The sequence below is a fragment of the Vanellus vanellus genome, assembly GCF_965231255.1.
Source record: "Vanellus vanellus genome assembly, chromosome: 6".
NCBI lineage: Eukaryota > Metazoa > Chordata > Aves > Charadriiformes > Charadriidae > Vanellus > Vanellus vanellus.
Window position 1 is genome coordinate 48,197,010 of NC_138911.1, and position 25,649 is coordinate 48,222,658.

At 45.7% G+C, this 25,649-nt stretch overlaps 1 protein-coding gene across 7 annotated transcripts in view; it reads left to right on the forward strand.

Annotated features, from left to right (window-relative positions):
- The window catches only part of NRXN3 (neurexin 3), a gene marked incomplete at both ends in the record, with an annotated part of 989,746 nt that overhangs the window by 614,152 nt on the left and 349,945 nt on the right, over nucleotides 1-25,649 (forward strand). For 3 of the 7 annotated variants that reach the window (XM_082484861.1, XM_082484862.1, XM_082484863.1), the window contains one exon: nucleotides 3,366-3,609. The exons of the other annotated variants lie outside the window; for them this stretch is intronic. In XM_082484861.1, coding sequence (XP_082340987.1) covers nucleotides 3,366-3,609 — 244 coding nt within the window. Of the gene's footprint in view, nucleotides 1-3,365; nucleotides 3,610-25,649 lie in introns of those variants that run through there. 7 annotated transcript variants of the gene reach the window in all.

Consider the following 25,649-nt stretch of genomic DNA (forward strand, 5'->3'; position numbering starts at 1 on the left):
GGTTGGTAGGCAGAACTTAGACGACTCCCCAGCACAGGGACAACACATAGCAGCTCTCTATTTCTCCCTTTCAGGACTACTAGGCCTGTTCTCTCTCTGGCCAGGGCAGTTTGAAGTGATGCTCATCTCCTTTGTACATCCTCTGCACCTAAGCTGTGGGGCAGGGTTGGTGGCAGACTGAGTGAGGAAAGGATCAGTGATTTGTTTTGGAGCTTGGTTATTTATTGTCCATTGAGGGCTCTGCCTCTCGCAGCAGCCCAAGAGGTAGCCAGCATGAACAGGGGCTGAAGTACAGCATTGCTGTTGTTGCATTGCTGATAACTAGCTGGGTCTGAAATTTATTCAGAACGTATTTCCTGTGTTTTACAAATAAGCTATTCAGTGACATGTATTTAATACACATCCTTTCGCCTTTCCCTTAAATCAAGTCCTCTACAATGTAACTACACAATAAATATCTCGGAGTACTTTGCCTGTGGACTGGGTGAAAGTCAGGATTTCTGTGGTGAGGGATTCAAGGTGGACGCCAGCAGCATCCTCATGGGTCGGCAGCCTTTCAAGAGCGATATGCCAGGTTATATTCCCTCTCTTCTCCCAAGTACAGTTAGGAGCAGGGGGCGGCTTCTTCTTGAAGACAGGATCCTTCTTGGTATCCAACCACATATATGGCAGCAACTTCAGCCTCCTCGACAAAACTCAGGGCCAGGAACAGTTGTCTTGCACAGATAAAACTGCTCCATGCCCTGTGCGTGGCAGTGCAAATCGCCAGCCAGCAGGCACCTGTGCCACAGGTTACTCACCCCTCTCTCCAGCTGCGTGCCCTGTTGTGAGGAAGGCTGATATTCACACTTTAAGGCTAACAAATGGCCACCGAATCAGTCAAACGTTTATACTAACAGCATGCACTTGTTAGGATGGAGAATCTCAGTGTCGGTTCTGTTCAGTTCCCATGTCTATCAGTCACTCACTGGCTCAACGCCTCTAAGCCTCTGTTTCCTTATCTGCAAAACGGCACAGTAATACCTAAAGCTGTTGAATGGCTTCATTAATAAAAGATTTTAAAGCACTCTGAGACTCTTAGGTGGCAGATGTTGGATAAATTTGAAAGTAATATTCTCGCTTTCCAGCTTTACCATCCACAATCATTGATTAAACAAAACACTGAAGTATTTCTGACTGCTCTAGGCCCTGATTTAGATTACTTAAACGATAATATAGGTTACTAGAAAATAAATTACAGGCATATCAGGCTCAGCTAGAAGTACTAGGTGTGCAACTGATCATTACAAGTTGCTGATGTACCAAATTGAGATCAATGATGGAGAACAGCACATCTCTGCGTTAGGGAAATGCTTACGAAATGAGACAAGCTGGTTTCTGAGGTGCATGTGAGCACACCTACAAACATGGATCTAGAAGGGAAAACAAGGAGGCTTACAGTCATAAACAATTTATTCTGGTTTGAATGCATAAATGAAGAAGAGGGAGGTGGTGCGGTGCAAGGCCAGACCTGGGGCCTTTTCCAAAGGTCCTTATTGACTCCCTGAGTGATCTTGCATAAGTCACTTTGCCGGTGGTGCCTGGCTTCCCCGGTGTGGCTGGGGATTTTGGCTGTGCAAATTGATAGGCAATAAATTACTAGATAACGCTAGCATGTTTATTTATTAATTTATGGGCTGCAATCCTCATTCTCCGAGGATTAAGTACAAATATACCTGTTTGGACTCAGCCTATTGTTGCAGGAGCATAAAAAAAGAAAAGAAAAATATCCATAAAAGCAGTATGGAGTTTTAGTGAGCGCAGTCATTCCTGGTTCTCACTTCGCTCCTGTGCGGCTGCGGCCGCAGGACGAGCACTTGGGACGGACGGGACCCTGTAGCACGGCAGAGGGACGGGTACCGGCGGCGCCCGCTCCTACTCCCACCCGCCCGCGGCCCCTCCGGCTCCGCGCCCGCGGAGGGCCGCCCTTGCGCGGCAGAGCGGAACCGCGGCGTGAGAGGAGGTGCCCCGGGGAGGCGGGCACGGACCGGGTGGGCGCGTTTCCCCGGAGGCTGCTCGGGGCTGGCAGCCGCCGCGGCCCGGCCCCCACCCGCGGGGGCGGATGCCGGGCACCGGTTCCCCGGGGCGGGGCGGGGCGCTCCCCTCCGCCGGGGCAGCGCTGGGAACTCCTGTGCGAACAGTTTTGGGGGTCCGGGGTGTTTCCCGCTCCTGACTGCGCTGCCGCCACCCACCGGGCAACCCTTCCTCGCCCCGGGGAGGGGGGGGGGGGCGGACCGCGCCTGGGACCCCCCGCTGGCGGGGCCGGAGACGACGAGCGCGTGTGTAAGGCACCGGCGCATGAATGGCGGGGGCGGTGCCGCCCTCCGGCCCCGCCTCCCCCCGGAGCCAGCCAGTCCCTCTGCGGAGAGCTGCCGCCGCCCTCATTGGCTTCGCCGGGGCCGGGATATTTGCATACGGCTCGCCCATTGGTGGAGCCGCTTCCCCGGCCACCCCGGCTGTGCTTCACCTGCGCCGCCGAGTTGCCCGCACTTGGCGCGCCGGCCGCCAGCATCCCGCCCCCGGCTCCGCTCCGCTCTGCTCAGCGCCCGCCGCTCCGCGCCGCTCCGCCCGGCCCTCCGGCCTCTCCTCCGCGCCCGCCCGCCCGCCCGCCTGCCTGCCAGCCTGGGAAGACTTGGCGTTGCCCTGCCCGGCTACGCAGGGTTAATCGGCTTGAGCCCTCGGTCGCCCGGATCCGGTGGAAGGAGGATAACAATCCAGATCTCTCTCTCTCTGTGTGTGTGTGTGCGCGTGTGCGTGTGCCTAGCAGTTCTGCATTGCAACACTTGCTAGTGGAGAAGCAACAGAACCCCCCTGGAATTTGGGATAAAAAAAAAAAAATCAAAAATTTACCTGGGGTCTCTGGCTTTTTTTTCTTCTTTTTCGCTTTCAGTAGTCCCTCTCAGCTTAGTGAGAGACAGGGATCGCAGGCAGGGAAAAGTCCTCAAGGACTCCGTGATCCTGGAGGAACCTGAGAAGTGCAAGCTCCAGGACCCTCCCGCTGACATGTGCGGCTTTCCTGCGCTCTCCTGGAGGCTCGGTACGGCCGCGGGGTTCCTGGCACAGTAGATCCTGCCCTGGGAAACGGCGCGTCTTATTCTTCTGTGTGTGGTTCCTAACCTTCCCCCTTCCCTCCCCTTCCCTCCTAGCACACGCTCTCTCGCACAGACACATACTGTCTCTTTGCCTCTTGAACACACACGCGCACCTTAGAGCCTCGGAAGCGACTCTTCTTTCTGCTAGCATGGGTCCCCTGGCATCATGAACCTTATCCTCTCTCCCTGGCTGGAATTCAGACTGCCCGTCTGTAGGTGCCCTGTGCCTTGACCATGCACCTGAGAATAGACCCCAGCATTTGCCCGGGACGCCGCCCCGCCTGGACCCTGTGGATGTGCTCCCTCTTTTGGGGATGTATCGTCAGCTCTGTGTGGAGTTCCTCTAACGTGGCTTCTTCTGCCTCCTCTTCCTCGTCTGTATCTCAGGCTCAGTATGAGCATCACTTCCACGGCAGCAAGCACCACTCTGTGCCTATCTCTATCTACCGCTCCCCTGTCTCCCTCCGAGGAGGACACGGTGGGTTCCCACTCTTGTTTCTTTCTAACCTTTTTGCAGAGCAGCTGGAGCAGCAGAGAAGGAACAGGGGCGATGGCTGTGACTCCCGGGGAGGGGGGTCCTCCCAGCACCTCATATTTCCGCCGTTACCTCCCCTCCCCGTTAACCCTCCTTTCCCCCCCTGCCCCCTCCCCGAGCGGAGCCCAGGGCTGAGGACGGGCCGCTTCTAGAGCCAACTTCCCCCGCCGGCGTGGTCCAGCAGGACGGAGGGTGGGGGCTGGCGGGGCCGGGGCGGGTTCGGGCCGCTCCATGCCGGGCGGCAGCGCCGAACGTGTCGGGACAGGCGGAGGGGCACCCGCTCCCATTCGCTCCGGGAATGGGGGTCCTCCGGGAGAGGATTGCTAACTCCCTGGCTCCCGGCCCTAGCGTGGTCGTAGCGGCTGACACGGTCCTTGCGGCAGCGGCATCTTCCCGCCCGGCCCTCCCCGCTGCCCCGCTGCGGGAGGGTCGGCCGGGGGCCCGGGGGAGGCGCCCGCCGCCGCTTCTCCCCTGCCCTGCCCGCTTGCTCGCTCGCTCGCAGCCTTCCTCGGGGAAGTTTTCGGGTGGCGCGGGGCGTACAAAGGAAACGGCGAGGTCTCCTTCCCCCTGCTCCCGGATCCCTGCTTGGAGCCTGGCGGTGGCTTCCCAGGAAACCCAGAGGCAGGAAATAATAGGGAGTGGGTTTCCACTCTGGCAGCAAGGGAGAAGGGGAAGAGGGAATCTGAGGGACGCCAAGGAAGAGGGGGGACCCACCAGCATCCTGCCCCTGAAATGCTGAGCAATGCTCCGCAGCTGGACCAGCACTGCCTCTGCCCAGCTCTCTTGAGTTTGCCCACCCTGAGAGGAGCTGGCCCAGGCCTGGCTGATGTGGGGGCTCACCCACATCTCCACTTTCACATCTCCCTCCGTCCCTTGGCTTCTGCTTTCAGCCACGTCAGCCAGGAGAGGCAGGCAACCTGGGGCCTGGCCCTTTCCCTGCAGGGCTGCAGGTCAGGGTCAGGTCTGGCCAAGGTGTGAAACCTGCAGCAGCTTTGCTCTGCCACCTTTTAGGTAAAGGTAGTGATATACTGGAAGGGCGACTGGAATCTCTGCTGTTGTACCCAGCTCTGTCCTTCTCCCACCCAGCTTGCTTTTCCTTTAGCTATATTCCTGTTGGAAACCCTGTGGGGCAGGGGCTGGCTGATCCCTCGTATCCCTTACTTTAGCACAATAGGGACTATCTCACATGATCCTTGAGTATTGCTGCAAATAGCAGGGCTCCTGCTGCTAATGATTAATAAGCCATAACTGAGTTTCACATGGGTGGTGCTTAACAGATGGTCTCGATGTCTGGCATGGCACTGTTTCCCTTCCCATGTGGGGCCTGAACATGTTTCTCTTGCTTTTTGGGGTGGATGTGAGCGTTGGGGTAGAAGTGGGGGATTGATAGGCTGATAGAGTGCTGCCACTTGTGTCTGCAGGACTGGCCGTGCACATACAGCTCAATGTGTTTTACCCAGCGTGTTTCGGTCCTGAGTCCTTGCCTCTGCAGCATGGTGCTGTTCTGCAGCGCCCTGGGCTCCCCCCTCCCACACTGCCAGAGCACCCGCAACCTGCCCTGCAGTGCTCCCAGCCACCCTTTTCCCGTGCCCTCCAGCAGCTCTGCCAAAGCACCTCCCGCTAGCGCAGCCCTGCTTTGGTGGTGCTCAGTTGTGACCCGCAGCATCTGCCTCCTGGCTTTTTTCCTGAGCCTGTTCCCTCTCCAACACGCCTCAGCTCAGACCTGCAATATTGAGCTCTTTCTGTGACTCTGCCAGTGCACCCATAGCCTTAATTGGAGATCCACCCCTTGCTGTGCCATTTGAACTCTTCAGACTGCTCTGCTGGTCATCCGAGCGCTTAGCCATGGTACTCCAGGTTTCAATATCCCTGTAACCCTGACACAGCCCTGCCAGCATATCCTCCTAGCGCCTACTGCAGCCATGTCATGCGGCATTTCAACCAACTGTCCCAGGGCTCTCCCCTCCCTTCCCTCTCCTTCCAGCCGGCCCTCTCCCTCATTTCTGACACTGGTTCTTCTTCTTCTGGCCCTGCACAGACATGATTCTCTAGCTGAGTGCTCCTATGATGGAAGGGGATAGCAAAGTCTAGCTCATAGGTCACTTGTGAGGAAAGGAGACAAGGATGTCGCAAAATGTGATAGTGGTTAGCCTTGATGTAAAAGGCAGGCAGTAGTCTGCGGGAGAGTCCACATTCTGTTTCCTGGTCAACAAATGATAGTTCTTTTCTCCTTGATGACTTTTCCATCTGCCCTGAAAGCCCAGCAAAGCCTCATTTAAGAGCCCTGAGCAAAAGCCGTTATCAACTTCAGTGAGAGACAGGCATTTTTCCGTGTCCTCATTGCAGTAAGGAATCAAGGGAAATGGAGAGCTCGGGGAGCTCAGGCTGGTACATAAGCCAGCATGAGAATTATTTTTTTTTTTCCTTTTCTAATCATGCCATGTAGCAAAGCTGGCATGGAAACCCCCTTTGGCCATAAGTAAGCGGCGGGGGGAGGGGGGCGGGGGGGGGGCACTGAAAGAGAGAAGAAAAAGAGACCATAAAGACAGCTGGTCTTGTCAACACACACATGGTTTATTTTTGTGTTTTCTTTCACTGTTGCATGACAGAGGCCCCTGGAATTTGGATCTGTGACAGTGTTGAGGAGTCAGATACCAGGGAGGCCGTGCACTCCCTGTGTTGCCTGGGATTTCGATTTTTTTCTTTGCTAGGAGGAAATAAAAAATTCACTCTGACTTCTGCCCTAATCGGTGGCTACATTCGTACTGGTTTTGGAAGGAATCAGGTCAGGACTGCTGTCCCCCTCCCAGTCCAGCAATGCTGACCACCATGGCTCGGTTTTGTATCTAACCGTATTTTGCTTTTTTTCTTGTGCATCTCAGTAGATTTCAGTCTGTTTGAAGAAGCAGATTAGTACCTAGAACAGAGGAAGGGTAAATGTCTTGCAAGTGGCGAACACTTGTTTGGAGTCTCTGTTCAGTGCTCTGTTCAGTGCTCCAATCAGTGGAAAACCTTCTTGTGGCTTAACTTGAACAGGCCCAGGCCCAGATCTGGAAGTCGTTACAGCGCTGGTGTTATGAGAGTTAATTCTGAAATCACCACGCTGGTGCTTTCCGGTAGTTGAGCTGCAACCTGCAAATGTGAAACTTGGCACAGTGCGTCTTCTCAAGGAGAAAGTCTTTGTAACGGATTTACCTCCCTGTCAGCAGGGGAGCAAGCCCAGCCAGGCGGGGGACTTCAGCAAGTCAGGAGAAATCTTTTTTCCATGGGAGGACCTTCCTAGACTCCTCAAACAATAGCAAGGGAAAGCCGCGATTCCTCTTTGTTTCACTAAGGGCTTGTGGGACAGAGGGAGGAAAAAATCCAACCATGGAACAAAGTTGGGGCTGTGTTTATTGAAAGTCCACATGTGCTTCCCCGTCGTTATTTAGCACCTTGCCGGGTCAGCTGGTTTACCAGAGCCTGCAGCAGTGGCTTCACAGCCCCTCTTTACACGTCTTCATCTTCTCAGCTGATGAATAATGCATGCCTTCCGTTGACAGATAAAATGAAGAGATTTGTGCGTGTTTTGTCTTAGTGATGAATTAATTAATTTGGTTTCTCCTTTTCTCCTCCAGCTGTTTTTTCTCTAGCGCTCCTTACTGGGTGGGGAGCAGGGGTGCGCAGAGGCGACGTGCGATGCCTCGTGCAGGTCGCCCCAGCCTTCAGAGCGCTGCTGTGCAGCGGCAGCTGTGGGAGCAGCGGTGGGCCTGTGGGCGTTTCTCTCTTGGTTTTCACTTTGTGGGGACTAGGCTCGCTCAGGCTGTTGCACAAGTCACAGCACAAAGTGAAGGCTTGTCACGAGGGCTGGCACTGAGCGGTCGCCAGATCTTGTAAGAGTAAATCTCAGGCCTCAGTCAGTTTTTAGAAGTCCTGTCATTTATGTGAAGCATTGCCATCTCATATCTTTTTTTTTTTTTTTTTTTAATTATCAAATGAGAACAAATGCTTGGATAAATCAACAGAGTGTTTCCATGAAATAGGCAGGTATTCTGCAAACCAGCGTCAAAGCTTGCCACACAGCTGTGACAGTGCACCCTCTTTATAAAAGCTCATCTCCTACTTCTTGCTGCTCCTCCAGTGTCTTTGTTACTGCAATCCTGCCTTTTCTGTAAAATAGAAAGCTAATTCTCAGTCCTTGGCACTGCCCATTCCCTGGTACCGAGCAGGACCTTCCCTGTTCCTCCATCATTGCGAGATTACTTTGAGCGAAGGTTGGTAGCTTTAACAAAAGGGAAGAAATCATCCTATACAGAGCAGTCAGTGATCCAGTAAAATTAACTTTATTCAGAGCTGAAATTAGGGTTGCAGTTAAGTTCTGCAAAGGTGAAAAGCTAGAAGTCTGTCTACTTTTTGTGGCTTGCCTCTAGTCTCTATCAACAATGAAGCCTAATTTTTTTGAAAAGACGGGTGATTCTGTATGCCTGAATGTTTACATTCCCTTCCTCAGAGCCATTAACAATGATTTATATTTTTAAAGAAAGGTGAGGTCTGTTTAAATTGTCTCAAGCTGACTATCCAGAAATCTAATCATCCAAACTCAGTAGTCCCTTATAGTCTTGTTTAAGTGACCATAGCTGAGCTTTGCCCCCCCGCCCCGGGCTGAGTCTCTGTAGCTCTTCTGAGGCATCACAGCGTTAGGTAGTCGAACACAGGAACATTCTGGTATATGCAAAGGCCGTTTCCTTAAAGCAAGGTTACTATTTGTTTTAGTATTTGCAAACTTTTACATGAAACAGTTTCTGATCGGGTGCTTTGACTTCTCATTTTGCTGCGCTATGAAATGCTCAACATTAACTATTCCCAACTTGGAATAGCTTGCACTGTACTGTAAAACTGAAGCTTAAGTCTGTTTGCCTGGTACTTGATCCTGGGAGATCCTAATGATCTTCTGAGATCTGGAACATGAGAAACCTAATGTTATTGTTGAACCCTGTCATTCTGATTTAATATGTGTCTCTGTGCCCTTTGAAATATTGCTTAGACCCGTGCTGCTGAAGGTGCAGTCTCTTAAGACATGTGTTTAAAAAAAATTCTCTTCTGATAGCTACTTTGTGCTTGCACAGTATCTCATAGCACATTTTGCAAAAAAGTGCGAATGCAAGTCCTGAGTCAAAATTAGATCAGGGCTTTTTTTCCTCCTTATATTTCCTTTGCAATTTAGACTGGAGAGAAGTTTCTTCTTCTCTTTATCATTTCTGCTTTTGGATAATACAGCCCTGACTTGTCAAGCAACTGCCACATTCTACTGCAAAGGTGACTGCATTTCAAAGACAGATGAAGGATCCTGCTGTATGCTTTGTATAGGCATTGAAGTTGTAAAGAATATTGGGATATGTGACACAAGCTACACAGAATGCTGAATGGGAATGGTACTTTTTATAATATTTCTGTATTTTAAAAATTGAAGACATTTTTCTTAAAGATGCTGGCCAGTTTTCCTTGTTGGGGTGTTGGTTTTTTTTTTTTCCTTTTTCTTCTTTTACTATGGCATCAAAATACACGCTTGAATAATGTTACGATAGTCACTGGGTTATTACATACGGTGCTGTGGAAGCTCCAAATTCCTTATACCAGGTCTTATTAGAAGCAGGAAAACACACCTAGGTTATCTAAAGTAGGAATAGTGAAAAGAGCAGGATAGTCTTCAGCTGGACGTGGGAAAGTTCCATGGTTTGCCATACAGAAGGTAACTGAATAAAGAGCTGGAGCTTATAAGTGCAAGGAACAGAAGCTTTGTCTGGGAGGGACGCAGGATGACCATTTTTTCTCCATTTCTATGTGCTGTGCCTTAAGAAGACAGGCTAGCCGTGTAGTTGCCTGGGATGACGGTCCTGTCAGACATTTTTTGGTTTTGCATTTCTGTTGTTCTGGTGGGCTTTAATAACTGTGAAAGATCATTTGCACTAAAGAGAAAAAGGTGTTTTTTCTGTCTTCTGTGTAATGTCTGCACACAAGGTGACATGCTGTTGACCAGTGGTTGTTGTATGACCTTGATGAAACTTTGCCTTTCTCTCTGACATGTTTCCTTCATGTGTGAAGTGAAGAGATAACCATTTATCTCCCAGGTGAGGTGAGCAGTCCTGGTGTACTGGTCTGCTTTGAGATCCCTGGCAGGGAGCCACAAAAGTGTATGAAATCCCAATAGTCCTCTTGGGCTTTAGATGTCAGAGCCTGCTTCGATCTCTGCTTGAAGGACAAGCGAGACGCCTTTGAATTCTGGACATAGATCCCAGTAGCATTTTCCCTCATGGCTGTAAAGTTTGAACAGTCTCTAGTGCCATATGCCAGCGCTGGTGTTTCCAAAGGAGCAGGAGAACATTTCGGCTGGAGTGCCGGCTGCACCGAATTCCAGGCAGCCACTGGAAGCGGAGGCCTGCAATTCCCCATGGCTCCCTTGCCACTCTCACAAACTATTTCTCTTGCACCCTCTTTGTGTGTGTGCGCGTGTTGTTTTTGCACATTAAAACGTAACTACTTATACCCGAGTGACTTTCCCCCAAACTATGAATTTAAAGTACTTCCGACACTGTCTTTTAGAATTTGAATATAATTATATGCTTTAGGTGTAAATTGTGGTTTTTGCTACATAAGAAACTAATGGAAATGATCTGCCTGTTCCTGTAGTTTACAGATTATATGCTTTAGATCTGGGGATGTATATTTAGGCTGCTTTTCTGTATGGTGTATTAAAATGAAAATGAAGTTGGTGTGAGCTGTAGTGGTTGCTAAGCATGAATAGCAGGCTGATAAAGGACATTACTAAATTGATCCAGTGCGAAGGTTTACTTTATCATCCCTTAGTTTTGCACCTTTCATCTGTTTGCATTCTTAATGATGGAGAAGAGGAGGATGGAAAATATTTCACAGTCTATAAAGTGCCTTGTGTCTGCAGAAGCTCAAGGGACAAGGTGAATGAATCAGAAAGACGTAAGATGTTGCTAAAAAAAGACCCTTTGCTTATTCTGTGAATTTCATACGGTAAAGAATCAGGGAAGACTTTGTTTTCTACAGGGCTCAGGAAAAGAGTACTATCAGGCTGACTTGCCTGATAGTCAGCCGGCCGGGTTCCACGTAATAACTGTAGAGTAAATCCGTCTCCATGCTATCCTTGGAGTGTGGTTTTGAATTTAGAACAAATTCAGAACATCTACGTCCAGCAGATTAAATTATTGGATGGGGAAAGGAGGTGAAGTTTGGTTTTTTCCAACAGTTTGGTCTTTAGCATCGTGCTGGATGACATCAACTGGACATGCTTGGTGAACCCTTTGGTTCCTTGCTCATCTGCTGCGCTGCCCAGCGAGTGTTTTCATGACTCCCAGTCGCAGCTCCTCCAACGGATTTGCTTAACGACCCCAGCCAGCATAGATGCTACAGGGACGGTATCTGGAAATGTTCATATCTAGCTGGTTCTCAGGTTTTCTGTTTCAGCTGCCGGATGTTTCAGTGCACAAACGTCCTCCACCGTTGATGAAGGCTTCCAACCATACTATGAGGGCAAAGCAGTAGAGGACAGAAATTTCCCAAATAGCTTTGGGAAGGCAGTTACAGAGTGGTTAAGGGAGAGGACACACAGTAGACAACTGTTTATCAAGCACACTGGTCATTAATAATATTTCTCCTTATCTCATCTACAGAGCATGCATAAACATGGCTTTAGAGAAGCTAAATTTACCAGTGTTTTATTAAAATAGAAAACTTTCAACACTGCTTATTTTGTCATGCAGGAAAACTGGTTTCTTAAGCATGTACTTGTGCTAGCAAAGGTTGCAAGATGGTTTGAGATCATCCTGCCTTCTGCAGGGCAAGCGAACGTGTTTGACTAAAATAAGAATTGATCTGAAATTGTTGAAGAAATGCAAGTGTTTTCAAAGCAAAGAAATGAAGAGGAAAAAAAAGGCTTGATTCATTTTGATTCAGTGATTATGCTGCTTGGACATATCAAATGGGTTCTGCCAAGGTCTTTGGCTGTCTACGGTGGAAAGATTCTCACTGTCTGGTTGAGCACTTAGCGATTCCTGTGTTTATTGGATTAAAACCTCTAACTTTCTTGTGCTTCATCTTTTCTAACTTCCCTGAGTTACGCTGATCATCTGAGACAGTTGCACTCCAAAGTCCATTGGAGCTTGTGGTTATATAGACACGTTTTTTGACCTACAAGTGCTTTGGGTCTTTTAGTACCTGGTAAGGCGAAAGTGAAACCAGTAGGTAAAAACCTGACATTTTCCTCTTTCCTCTGTTTATTCTTCTTGACTTATTTGTCTAATGGTAGCCACTCTTATGTTTTTTTTCACATTCTGATTATTTTACTGATAATTATGATGTCCTGGGCTTTCACAGAAGAGTTTGTCATTCATTGATGTCCACTGAGTGCAGTATTTAGGAATGTTGGTGGCCTGTGTCTAGACATCTGCTTCCATAATCTCTCTGTAGGATTGCAGGAGAACCCCCTGCTCCCCCAATGTCATCTTTTCTTTGCAGTTAAGTAATGAATGCCAAAGCTATTCTAAGTTTCTCTGATCTTGTTCCCCTGTCTGCAGTCCAGCATATTTCCGTCAGTGTAGGTTTGCAAGATACTGATGGTTTTGAATGCCTTTTCACTTTTTATTATCTTACCACGGAGTCTGCTCTTTTTCCTGTGCCCTCATGCATTCAGAGGCAGTTCATTAGAGGCAAGGAAAAGGCAAAGAAATTAATTTTCCTTGAGAAATGTATTCAGCACCTTATACAGGCTTGAAGAAGAGAAACAGAGCAGAGAATTCTAACTATCTTCTTTTTAAACTTTTTTTTCTATGTAGAATCTGGAGAGTCTGTGCCCTGCAAGCATCCTTTTATCTGGTGACTTGCTTTTCTGACACTAGGCACTACGAGCACGCCAGGCTTGCGGTAGTAGTGCTGGAACAGAATAAGGTGATGGATGCGCCTGTGCTCTGGAATCGATGTGTATTAGCTTAGTAAAAAAGAGTATGTCGTGTAACTGAAGACCAGGGTGGCAAGTTCTGTTACTATGAATGCTAGTAGTGTATACCTAAGCTTATTTCATTTCAGCTAATTGTTATCCAGACAAGTTAGTTTGTACTTAACAAGCCATAGACTCAGGCTACTTCTCCTGGCCCAGTCATTAGAAAAATATACACTGGCAAAAGGAGCAGCCTCCCCTACTGGACTAATTAATACTTGATAGCTTATTTACAGCAATGCTGAAAACCTGAGCCCTTTGTGGATTCCTTGGTGAGAACTTTTGCCATTGATGTCAGAGAAGCCAAATCCCACTTGGAAATGGGCAATACTGAAGAGGTTTTTCCTCAGCAGCAGCTCTGAGCAGAACTGAGGACAAGAACCCCCAAACTTTTTCCCTAGCTCTGCCACTGGCTTACCTTGACATACTGGCTGGTGAATTTTAGGGGCACGTCATATATTGCCAGGTGTTTCAGTCTCCCTATGCTGTCGTGCGGAAATGTGTTGAGTATTTAAAATCTCTGCCCATCTGAAGGGAAAAGCACTGTATTGTTAGTGTTCTTTCCCAACATACTGGAAAGATATTTTTGAACTTCAGCTGGGATATTTGGTCATTTGAATTTAGGGACCATCACAGCGCTATGGCTCCTGGTGCTGTCTTTGTATGAAGTCCTGGGAGTTCATCCTTGTAATGTCTTGAGATAATATGTTTTCATGCAGCCAGTTCTACAAAGAAATGTTGATCCTTGTCCCAAGAATACAGTGTCAGAAAAAATGGGGAATGCCTGGGCTGCATGGTTAACTTCAGTGGGTTTTTTCAGTCATTTCTTTCTGGGAGCGAGTGATTCTATGCTGCTGGTGACAGTTTCATTTGCTGCTTCAAGGAACATTATGGACGTGCATTTTTCTCTGCTGGTTCCAGAACTCCAGGGGGGGACTTTTTACACTGGTGACCCAAAGACCTGACCACATCACCCCAACCTCTACTTTCAGTGTCCCTGTTCACTGTCTTCTGCTTGTGTCACAAGTTAGATTTTGTCTGCAACTGTTCAATCAATTCATTTTACCAAAAATTGTGAACAGAGTTACTGAGGTGATTTCAGCTAGCAAAGGAAAGAAGAGGTGAGGGAGAGAAGAGGAGGAAGATAGAAATTAAGCTGAAGTGTAAATCAGCCAAGGGTACAGTTCCCATTCTTTCTTTCATCAGAAGTGAAGGAGGCAAGGATTATCAGAAGAACCATTAAAGATCCAAGTAGTTCTCGACATGGACAATTGTAAGCTGGAGGAAAAAATGCACTAAAGAAACAGGAAAGGAAGGAGTATGAGAGCTCAGCAACAGGGTTGCCCTGTTGGCTCCTCTTGATCTGAACTGAGGAGGTTAGAGCTGCTCTACAGAATGCTGTAGGGTCTGCAGCATGCCCACCTGAGCCCCGTGCTGCTGCTCTGCTGCTGTTCAGTTTACACTGGTCGTTTAGCTATATGCTTTTATCATCTTGGACCAAGACTTCAAAGTATTCTATATGTTTTTATAAATCCATTTACTGTGATGATTGAAACACCCATTTAGCTTTTTTTTTTTTTTTTTTTTTTAACCATTGCCTGGGTTCTGGGAAGTCTTATTGCCAATATCTAGAATGAGACATGAATACATTTAGCTTATTATCTACTGGTCTGAAAAGTCAAGGCACTTTTTAAAAAAAAGTATTTTCTGCGGAGGGCGAAAGGGTGGATTCTGCTGCTGCTGCTCAGCATGGGAAGAGCTCTGCAGTGCTTCATTTGTGTTACTAAGAAGGTCACTGGGACAGGCCCAGGTAAAGGCTGGGCCGTTCTGCAGTGCGCAGTGGTGCCTCAGGGGGTGCGCTTGCCCTGCCTGTGCCCCCCGGTGACACAGCGGGAGAGGAAGAGGACCAGTTTGTTCAAATGCAGTGTCGGAATAGCGGGCGTTTTTGTCGGGGCACCCCTGCATGTGTACGTAGGGATATGTGTAGTATTTCTCCTCAGGGAAGCCTGCTTCTCTTCAGAAGCGGTATCTGTTTTTTATGTTTCTGCTGAGGTTTAGGATTATGCGTAATTCATGTCCATAGGGAAGCTGAGTTCAGAGTCAAGAAAGAGCTAGGGGCTGTGCGTGGAAACTATTTCCCCCTGAATACTGAGTAAAGACAAAGCAGTCATATCTTCAGGAGCTCTTTGTTTCTTCTTTTATCCCATTTCACAGCCTGAGAGCCCATCCTGCAGCAACCCTTTTCTGTAACCTTTCTGGATTTCCTGTTGGATTCAAGGGCACCTTCTGGGGAGGCTGGTTCACTCCCTGGCCTTCATGTAGCTGAACTCAACCATGTTTACAGAAGTCGTAGTTAGTCACGAAGCACAAAATGTGCCAACAGAGAGTCCCTGATGTGATATGACAATGCAATGTCATCATTTTATGCTGCAGTGCTAATGACTTCTAATTATTTATAATATAATGATAGAATTGTAAAATTCAATAATTATTACTTATATGATCCTCATACAAAAAAAAAACCAACCAAACAAAAATGCAGTGGTTGGCTCTTGTAAAAGGTGATATTGCTGTTATCTTTGCTGTCTCTGCATGTCCTGGAGTGAACCACAGAAAAACAGTGCAGTCATTCCAAAAGAATTTGTGGGAAGGTTTTAGGATCCTGCCCTGCACACCTAGGGTCTGTAAATTCATGGACAAGACTGTAGCTGTAAGAAAATCATTTGGAGTCTTGTAGGCTACAGTCTTCCAGTAGCAAAGATTCAGGAACTAAAAAAGATTTTTGGTTCAAATTACAGTTGAGTCATGGATTCTGTCGGTAAGCTCTGAGGACAAGGCTTGGAAAATGTATGAGTGAATGTAGAAATTCACTGATAAAGAAATCCTGCGTTAGAGTTGAGGTAAGCAAGGGACTAAACTGTCCCAGAATGCTGAGCTGCAGATAAACTCACAGTACAATCAATGATATGTCAGCACCAATTTTGGTTAGAAGTTGATACACAATTAGAAGAGACATATCCAACCTGAAGGAAGAAATTAATCTCACAAGATGATAAGAATTGCCGTATACATCGGTCCATCTGGTCTGGTATTCTGTCTCTGGCCGTGGCCAGTGCCAGATGCTACAGATGGACGCAAATAACCCCTTTGATATGTTTAATTGTATATCCCAAGGGAGGGTTGTGGTTTTTTTCCTTGACCTCACAAATGATGATCACCTTATGCTCTACAGAACTGAGAAAGAGCCTTGTTGCAGTTTTATCCTAGTTATAATAATTTCACATGCCATTCTTTATTAAGAAGTCTGTTTCTTATCCTAACTTTTTGCTTAGCTATTTTTACATTGCTATCTCAAAGCATTTTATGTAGCTTCTTAGAGCATCACAGCACTGATAGAGGACAGGCAACCAGTTTTTGTATTTCTTGTTCTAAGAAGAGAAAATGGGACACGGAGAGGGAAAGCAGTTTGCTGAGTCAGAAACTGTTGCCACATTTAAACAGCCCGAGTTCTGCTGAAGTCCCTGGGTTTGCCGCTTTCTGTCATTTCACTCCAGGCCATCAGAGTGCCTGATCAATAGGCTTTGGAGGTTAATAGAGTTTAGGCTATCTGAATACAGCTGCGCACAGAGCCAAACCTGACAGTAGAAAGTGGCACTGGTGATGTCCGGTCCACTGCACCGTTCACGTTGCTTTTTCTTGGTGGCATGGCTATGTTTCTGTCTAGGGTTTCCTCGCAGAAATGCCTGCGCACGGGTGGGAGGCCCGTGCATATTTAGTTTGACATTACCAAGAGGTGCTGACCATTGTGATTAATCCACGCACGTAACTGGAGTCCAGTGTGTCTCAAATACTTTTGATTTACTGTTTGTGGGCAGATTGTTGGTACAGTGCACGTGCATCAGGTCTTCCTGGAATATTGGGCTCACTGCACATGCATTATAGCACTGACCTGGGCATAAGCACTGGAAATCTGGATGTCCAGAAATGCCAGACACATGTGTGTAACCCTCCAGCTTCCTCAGACAGAATTTCCAGGCAGAATAAGGCATCTTTGGGGAAATCTGTGCGTATGGCAACCATACCTCTTTGTCTTTCTAATAGTAACCTGCATCAGGGAGTTCTGATGATTGGAAATATGATATGTGGGCAGGTGTTTGAGAGAGAGACTACGCATTGCTTTGCAGAAAAGCTGGATTTGTGTGCATTTGTGTGTAATAAAAATGACCTCAGCCATGCTAAATGCTGCCAGAAATGTTTTCTCTTCTGCCTCCAAACTGCATAGGCGTTAAGTCTGTTGTGTCCACTTTCAAACAGGAGCTGCCACGTGCTCACAGTGTTTCAGTTAGTCTACGTTGCATAGAAGTAAGTACTTTCTATTTAATGTTTTCACCTAAAGTAACGTAAGCCTCCCGAAGAGCAGCTTTCAGATAAGAATATCCCACAGGGAAAGAGGCAGAGTGATCTAAGCAAGGAATACGGAAGCAACAGCTTCTGAATATGGGTCCAGTTTTGCCCCTGCCTTCTGCTCTAGCTCTAGACAAATCAGAGCTTCACCTCTGTATGCTCTAAACTCCCAGGTAGTAATGGGGAACTGAAATCCTTGCGTGTTTCCTAGTGGCTTGGGAGGCATAACCAGCCTGATCTTACTTTTGCCATTACTAATCAGAAGACATTGGCATCAAGAGAGTCTGGTGTGCTGGCACCATGCTTCCAGCTGGCTAGAGGTCGCTTCAGTTCCTTTGTTGGCAGAGTCTGGATTTGCATGGGTAAAGAAGTAGCTCTGACCCTGTGGAACCCGGTTTCAGCCTCAGCTCTGGCAGTGTGCACAGCGTTCATGTACATTGGATGAAAAACTTTATTTATCTCTTGTATTTGTCTAGCAGTTGGCAGACTCAGGCAGCAGAAAAGGAATGCCAAGGAACTTCTGGCCTAGGCAGAAAGGACTTCCCTCTGTTGTAACCTATGGTGTATACAGGGTAGGCTACAGAGAATGAAGAGCTGTCCCATCTAGTTTATTCAAGATTCCTTTTTTTCCATATATGAAATGGGACAAAAGCATGAAATGTTGAAAATGTGGACTTGGCTATTCTAAGGAATTCAGAGATGGTTGGTCCAACTGTTGTCTTTCAACAGCTAATGCTCAAGGGCGATAGGTAGATCATATTTTTACATGAAGCATCCAAGCTCCCAATGCAAAATAGAGATAATACAACACTTTATTCTGTGCACAAACACACCCATTGTATACACTTGCTTATGACTTAAAACCACATGCAGGAACTTAAACAGAAAACCATTAAACTTCTATAGGAAAAAATAGCATCATTAAAAGATGTTTTCCCAGAATTCATTCCTTTCCTAAAATGCTTGTAGCCTGCAGACTACCTCTACAACAACCTTGCTGAATTAATCACCAGAAGCAAAATTCATTCCATGAAACCAAGCCACAGATGGCCTGGTTTCTATAGTCACCATACTAAAATATCACTCACAGTAAAACTATCCAAAGCTTTGGGTTAAACACGTGTGGTCCAGAATATGGACCAAAGCTGCAAAGTCATCCAGTGCTGCAAAAGCCCTCATGGACCCTAAGCTGGTTAGACCAGAAACCTGCCATGAACTATTGTGAACTCTCACCGACATTCAGTAAATAGAAACATCCAGTTAACAGTGGGAGAACATTTTCCACAAATAACCAGTCTAAACTATCAGCCCTGGTCCTCAAGGGAGTCCTTCAAAACAGTTTCAAAGGAAGATCTAAAATTTTTAACTCTGTTAGGGTCTAAAAATCAAGGGCTTAGTATAGCAATATTGATTTATAGTATGTTGTATTTCTTCTTACATCCTGCTGCCTGTGAACTCCTTCACATCCTATAGACAATAATTAGTTCTCTCTCTGTTCCGCTGAGGGAGAGAGCGTATTACCTCTCCTTTTGCTAGTACCGCTCTTCGTGGATCTACAGGTAGAAGTAACCTGTTCCCTTAAATTGACTAATTTATGAGCTAACGCTGTTAAATTCAGAGCTGTTAGTCTAAACCTGCGTGTAGCCTTGAAAGCTGCTATTACTCTCTTAGATCTGAATAGGGTTTGTATTCCTTATGTTTTGCATTTTATCTTTCTATACCAGTTGGTCTATTAAAGGCAAACCTTGCTCATTTATATCCTTTGATCATCATGGGTATAACAACATCATTACAAGAGTTTCAATCTTTGACATTTTTTAACTTCATTAAGTATTTATTTATTAAGCTTTGTAAACAAAACATGTTTTTTAATGAAATTTGAAGCCTTATTGTTAAATGCCTAAACTTGTTTAAAACTGAATATAGAACAATTCCTATAAATAGTTTACTGCTGATGAATTACCCTTCAGTGGAAAATTCTGAACCAATGCTAGTCATAAAAAGATTTGGACACAAATGCAAACAAACCCGCACATCTATGCCATTAGAACCATTCTGAAAGCCCGGGTTACATGAGCCTTAATCCATTTAGAAGGCTCCCAGAATAGTTGCTGGTTTTTCTGCCTTAGTTGGTACAGTGTGGCTTGAACAGAAGCAGGAATGAGAAATGTTTCGGGATCTTAGCTGCAGGTGACTGGGGCTCTGGAAGCGAATATTCTAAACCATATATCTTCCCAAGTTTTTAGCTTTAAAACTGGATGTTTGTTGTATTACAACTCTGTGGTTGGGATTTTAATTGAATAGGAATTTTTAAATTGAAATTGGTATCAGTGAGATTCTGAGAAAAAGCATTCAAAGACAATGGAGCAGTGTCATGCATCAGTAATAAGGTCGTGGTATTCTTTTAACTGCCACTGTGGAATGAACCAAGTCCTGTAGGTTTTTCCAAACCAGGCTGTGGTTGTGGACTTCTTAGAGTATTGTTGATTCTATTATGAAAATATTTCACTGTGAACTTCCGCGCTAATTCTGCTCCAAGAAATTCCAGTCTGTAACCTGCTACTGGAGCAAGCCTGAACTGTGGCTCAATTCCACCTTCGCTGCTAGGTGCCGTAACATGTTTTTTCAGTGTTTAAAGCTAGATAAATTTAAAGCCCCCCAAAATCACTGTTTAGGCAATACATTGTTTAAGGCAATACATTGCTTAGGATAAACAATATGATATGTTAATGTAATACATTACAAGGCACATATAATACACATTTGCATAAATGAATAATCCTTGTATGTCTCTACGCGTTATGGATTTGCATACCTAAGCTACATGTTTTAAAATCTGTTTCTCCATGGCAGTTATCAAATGGAATATATAATTTTGATGAGATCGCAGACCTGTGGGACAGCATTTAGTCTTCATTTTGCAAGATTTCTGTCTCTGTCTTTCTTACCAAACTCTTTCTTGCTAACATCATCGATGCATAGCTGTGTGTTTGTGAATCTGGAGGAGAGCAGGGTCTAAGAATCTGTTTCTGGATCTTCAATTTTCTGGTTTTATAAACTTAGCCAAATTACGCAAACTACTTACTGCACTTTCCTCCTATGTATGGGAATTATGATAGTGACCGAGCTTTGTAAAGCATTTTGAGATGCATAATAGTTTTTGATTATGTAAAAGTCAAGTATTACTGTAAGTGTACACAGAGAAAGAATGAGGTATGTCTGCATTATGTTTAGAATGGTGTCCTCGGTTTTACACTTAATTTGCCTTTCCTAAAATACTGTATACCAAAAGCTTAATCCTTTGCATTGCATAGTTATTGGACTAGGTATTTGGGGATATTTTTAAAGTGGGTATTCGTTAACACCACGATCTTATCCAGTTCCTCATTTAATCTATATTGAGCTGCCTAGATGTTATTCATATTCCCCTACCACCAGCAAGTCAAGGTCTTGGGGAAACAGTCTTGATGCATTCTGTTTATCCCTGATAGTTCATCATCTAAGATAAGCCAGGGTTGTCTGCAAACTGCAATCTCATCAGGCAGGCTCAGATAGCATCTCACTTGACTTTTTTGCTTATTCCATTAACATGACTGTCCTGGAGATTTGGGATGCTCAGCTTCACCATGCTGGCAACAGCAAATGATTAACTGGGAATTGAGATTTAGCCATCATTGGCTGCATTAAACATGACAACCCTTTTAGTTGTTACACTGAACCTCTACAAGGCTGTGCTCCCAGAGAGCACTTAAACAAGAGGCAGAGGAAGGATCAGAGTGCAGTGGCTTTTGTGGCAGCTGAGCATCATTAGATCACACTTTTAAAAGATCTTAATTCTCAGGAAAGGTTTTACTTTCTCCCTTTTTGTTGTTGGTGTTGATTTCCTATAGAGGTATTCACGAGCGCTGGCATTTTAGAGGTAATAGGCAAGTAGAATCCCTAATTCTTATTCATTGGTCTTACTTCCTACAGCTTAAATAGCTCTGGGGAGAGACCCCAGCAGTTACCACTATAACGTGTGCATGCAGCAGCAGTGGTTGTATGCGTATGGTCAGGACCACTCAACATTCCATCTCTCTTCCCACAAAGCGTGCCCCAGTAAAACAGTCCATTCAGGGTGTCCTTAAGCTGTATAGTTCATAATTTGTACGTGAAATTGTGGGCCTGTGAATAGCTGCCCCTCTAGAAACGCTGGTTGGTAGGTTTTGTAGGTAGGTAGGCTGTGGAAAATTCAGTCTTTGTTGTGTCCACATTGAAAGAGAATGAATGCCAACCTCGTTTCAGTGCTTGCATTTGCCGAGAAGAGAGAGAGGAGAGGGAGCGAATGCAGCAAGGAGTGGGTTAACCGCCTGCCTTTCTAAAGAGCTGGGCTGGAAAATATTTTTCAGCTTACCCTTTCAATATAGAGGTTTTGATGCTTTTTCTGTTTCACAGGGTTCAAAATGGGTTTGTTTTTCATGTTCTAAGGGGTTTTATTACAGTTATAACCATTCTGATAACAGTTCCAATAACATTTTTGATAAAAGAATTAGCATTTTAAAAGTTTCAAAAATGAAAAATGTTGAAAAGTAAGATGTTGCCGTTCTTAAAAGACCATTTTTCAATTTAAGAAGTCTTTAGTTTTAAAACATTAAAGGAACTCTATTATCTAAGAAAATCTGCACCAGAATGCTGCCAAAGGAAGCAGAGGCTGGGAGGAGAGGAGGGGCAGGGTGGTCCTGCAAATCTAACTGTGAGGAACCTCCCTTGGATGGAAAAAATGCTTATCCTAGAGAAGTACATCTTTAGATGATGGTCAGTAGCATTTACAGGTGTGACAGGAACAAGAAGGCATTAAGTGGATTGAGTTGAATCACCTTGTGTTTATTCCTGACGCGTCATACGGAAGCATTTTAATCCTTTGCCCAGCAGGTCTACTTATTAAACTTTCCCAACCCAGCAGAAATCCCCAAAGGCTGTTGACGGCAGTCCACTCTGGTTTTAGAAATAACCACATCCATGCCAGAGATTTTCAGGGGAGTCCAATCTGTTGGGTTATTTCTCTTGCTGCGTGACACAGCTGAGAATTCCCAAAGTTTCTCCAGTCTGGTTCATAAGTGTCTGCCAGTGCTGGGGAGAGATTATGAGGCCAAAGACTGCATCTACTGGACCAAATTTGGAAAGCTGCATTCCACAGTGGAGGACAATGCGTAGGTCCTGCCTATGCTTTATGGTTTGTGTTGGGATCCAACGAGGACAGCGCTGCTGCTGTTGTTCATCCTCCGTTCCAGGCTGCAAAGCCCAGCCTTTCGTAGCATGGAAATTGTCTTTTTAACTGGTTCCTGTAGTTAGGAGAGAGAGTGCTGTACCAAAAGTTGTATAAGGTACTTCCACAGATAGACAGCACTGGCTGTTTCTCAGCTGTTATATGTGTAAATACCATAGGATTTTTCTCATCATCTAACAGCCAGACAAAGTACCACTTGATTCTGGTTTCCTCTGAATCTGATTTTTGAACACTTCTGTTTGAGCAAGGAGCTATAGATTGGCCTCATAGAGGGTGACGCTGATAAAGCAGTTAATGAAGAAAAGTTCTGATGCTGCTCAAGGTTAAATAGTGCGTTCACAATCTAGTACAATGTGCACAAGAAAAAGTGAGACTGCACATTACGTACCGCCAAAATATGCTGTAAGTTCAGATATGACGGGATAGTACTGGTTCTGATCCTAGTTCTATTCTGCTGTCTTTAACAGCAATCTTCCAGGTTTATGTTGATATCAGTAACAGCAGAATGTGGACCATTTTACTTGTAAATAAAAAAGGCAGGTAGATAATTGCTTTTTAGAAACCTGCTTAGGCTATTATTTTTTCTTCTTCTGGCACAGGGGACGTTTTGCCCAACACAGGAGTGTGGCAGCAGAGCAAGGCATATTCTGGGGCGGAAGGTGGGTGTTTGGGAGGAGGAGGGTGACTGGGATGGGCAGATGGGTGCCGCAGTGCCTCTCTGACTCAGCCAGGCTCATTTTATCAAGTGAGTGTGTTGAACAGATGAGGTGAAAGCCCCTTTCCCTTTTACTTCATCTTGACTCTGGTGTTAATATTTTAAGATACACAGGATAACTTCTCAGTAGGTATCAATATATTGACTCATTCTACTCAGTGACTGTAGCAGAGCTATGCCAGTTCATACCCAGTGGGGATCTGACACCCTCTGTTTTTTATCTGCTTCAGGTGTCTTAAAAAAAAAGGTGGAAAGTAACAGATTGCGTATGATCTAATTTCTTCCCTGGTCTGTCCGGTGTGTCAGCCTTTCCGTGACAGAATCCAAAGGAAGCTGTGATTTGGAAAAATAATGTATTCAGTACATTGTAATGCTACACCAAAACTCCAAGCAGTCTTCCCTGCCCCCAAATCTTAATATGAAATCTTATTTTGTAACTCAAAAGAGGACAAGATCAAAGGACGGCTATCCTGTTCCTTGCAGACCTGGAGAGATATTGCATTTATGGATGAACTCGCAAAGGAGCAGGGGATCTAGAATCATTAAACATCGGTATTAATTATACGAAATCTGTCAAATTCTACTTTTTACTGGGTGGTGTTTCCTTATTCCTCTGACGTAGGAGCAAGAAGATGGTGCAGCATGGTGTCGGGGAGGCTGTGCCCCACAGGGGCCATTGACAAGGCAGTGTGACAGGTCATTCACTGCTAGTAAGAAACCTGCTGTTTCAAGGCTTATCCCTAGAAATGAGGATTTGCTGTCCTTTCACCACGGGGTGTGACACTGGCTACTGTCGTAGGCACATGCTGGACTGCGTGGACCTAGATTTCATCCAAAATGGCTGTTCTGGCATTTCAGCATGGAGCTCACTCTTCTTGGGGCTAGGGGGCAGGTTGTTACTTGGGGAAATGTTTTGATATTAGACATGACCCCGGGAATCCTCATCACTCATTGTCACTGACGTTGTCTGGTGTTAATCCTCATTTCTGGCTATGTCCTAATTCTGTTATTTTTATCCGGACTCTTTAAATTCTTCCTGCAGGCTTACTTGCATACTGACTTTTTCTTCATGTCTTGGCCTGCGCTGTTTCATCGTGCTTTTGTGAACTGCTCATCAGCTTTCAGGGTCCACAGCAAAGGCTTTCACACCTCAGGCAAAGCGGGGAGAGCAGAATTAGACCACCACTGAATGCTTTTGATGCTTCCACTAAGTAGTGTGGTTTGGGCTCGGGGCTAATAGCGAAGCAAGGTGGTGTAACTGAACAAGCAAAGGCTTTCTAAAGATAGTGCCCTATTCACCCTGCCATTCAAGGAGCAGAGCAGGATTGCTCTAAGGTTGGGAATTAGTGAGTGAGTTCTCTCTTTTAGTCCTCCAGGTAGCTGATAAAACTGGCACACACGCAGGAAAGCTTTTAGGGAGGTGTCAAGTGTGGGAATGCAGTCTGCTGGATAATACGCTGCACTTGGGCTTTGGGATTAGAAGATACCACTGCCAACTTTTTAATGCAGTAGCTAAAACTCTCAGGTTTAAAGGATTAATACCATTTATTTGCTTCATTTCCTCCCGCCCCCGAACCTGCACCCCCCAGAGCAAAACTTTTCTAATCAGCATATAGCTCCTGCTGAGCTAGCTGGCTTTTTCTTTTTTCTTTTTTTTTTTTTTTTTTACGCTATTTTTTCTATATTGAAAAAGCCTGAGAAGGAAAAAAATGGGCGAGGAAAGCTGAAGCTCAGGTAAGGGGGGGTGGGATGTGTTTTTGTAATTGATTTAACTCTTTCTTTCAAGTGCCTCTCAGTTACTTTTCTGCAAGCACGCCTAGGGTAGCAGTGATGCTCTGTGTGTTTGCCGGGGAGGGAGAGCACAGGCAGTGTTTTCTTTAGGGCTGCAGAACACAACAAGAGATGAGAAAGCCAAAGTCTTTGTAAGGCTGCAGGGCTTGGAGCAGCAGAAGAGGGAGGGAAGGTGCTGCTCCTCACCTGCCCCGAGGCAGCTCTGAGTTACGGAGCTGAGGGTGGCAGGGAGCTCCTCTCTGCAGAGTCACCTCTGGAATCTTGCTTTAATTCTGCCAGAGACCAGTTTAACCCTGTGTCATCAGTATTTCCCACATGTTTTAAATGTGATAAAAAGGGGTGTTTCACAGAATGTAACATATGTCTAAATGGGGCTGACGTGTTTCTAATTAATTTTCCCTACCAGATGAAAAATGTTTCTCCTATGTGGTTTTTGAACAAGTCTTGTTATCTACCTGCTACGGGATTTTCATTTCTTTGCTACTCATTCGGCTGGCAGTCCTTTAGTATGGTGTCATGGGATGAAGATTTGTGAGACTTAGGTCAAGCAGTGAAGTTTATTTGATACTTCAAAATTACATACGGTTGCTAGAATTTTTTGCTAGATACAAGAGGTGAGTGACTCGTACTTTATTATGTGTTGAGCAGCAGGTTAAAATCCTAATTCCTGTCTCCAGTCACAGAGCAGAAATGCATAAGAGCATACAAAGAGTTACAATAGTGTAACTGTAAGCAAGTGCAAATGAGATAAATTATTATTTGCAATTTCACAGCTGTTTACGTGTCTAGAGCCACTAAAACTATCCTAC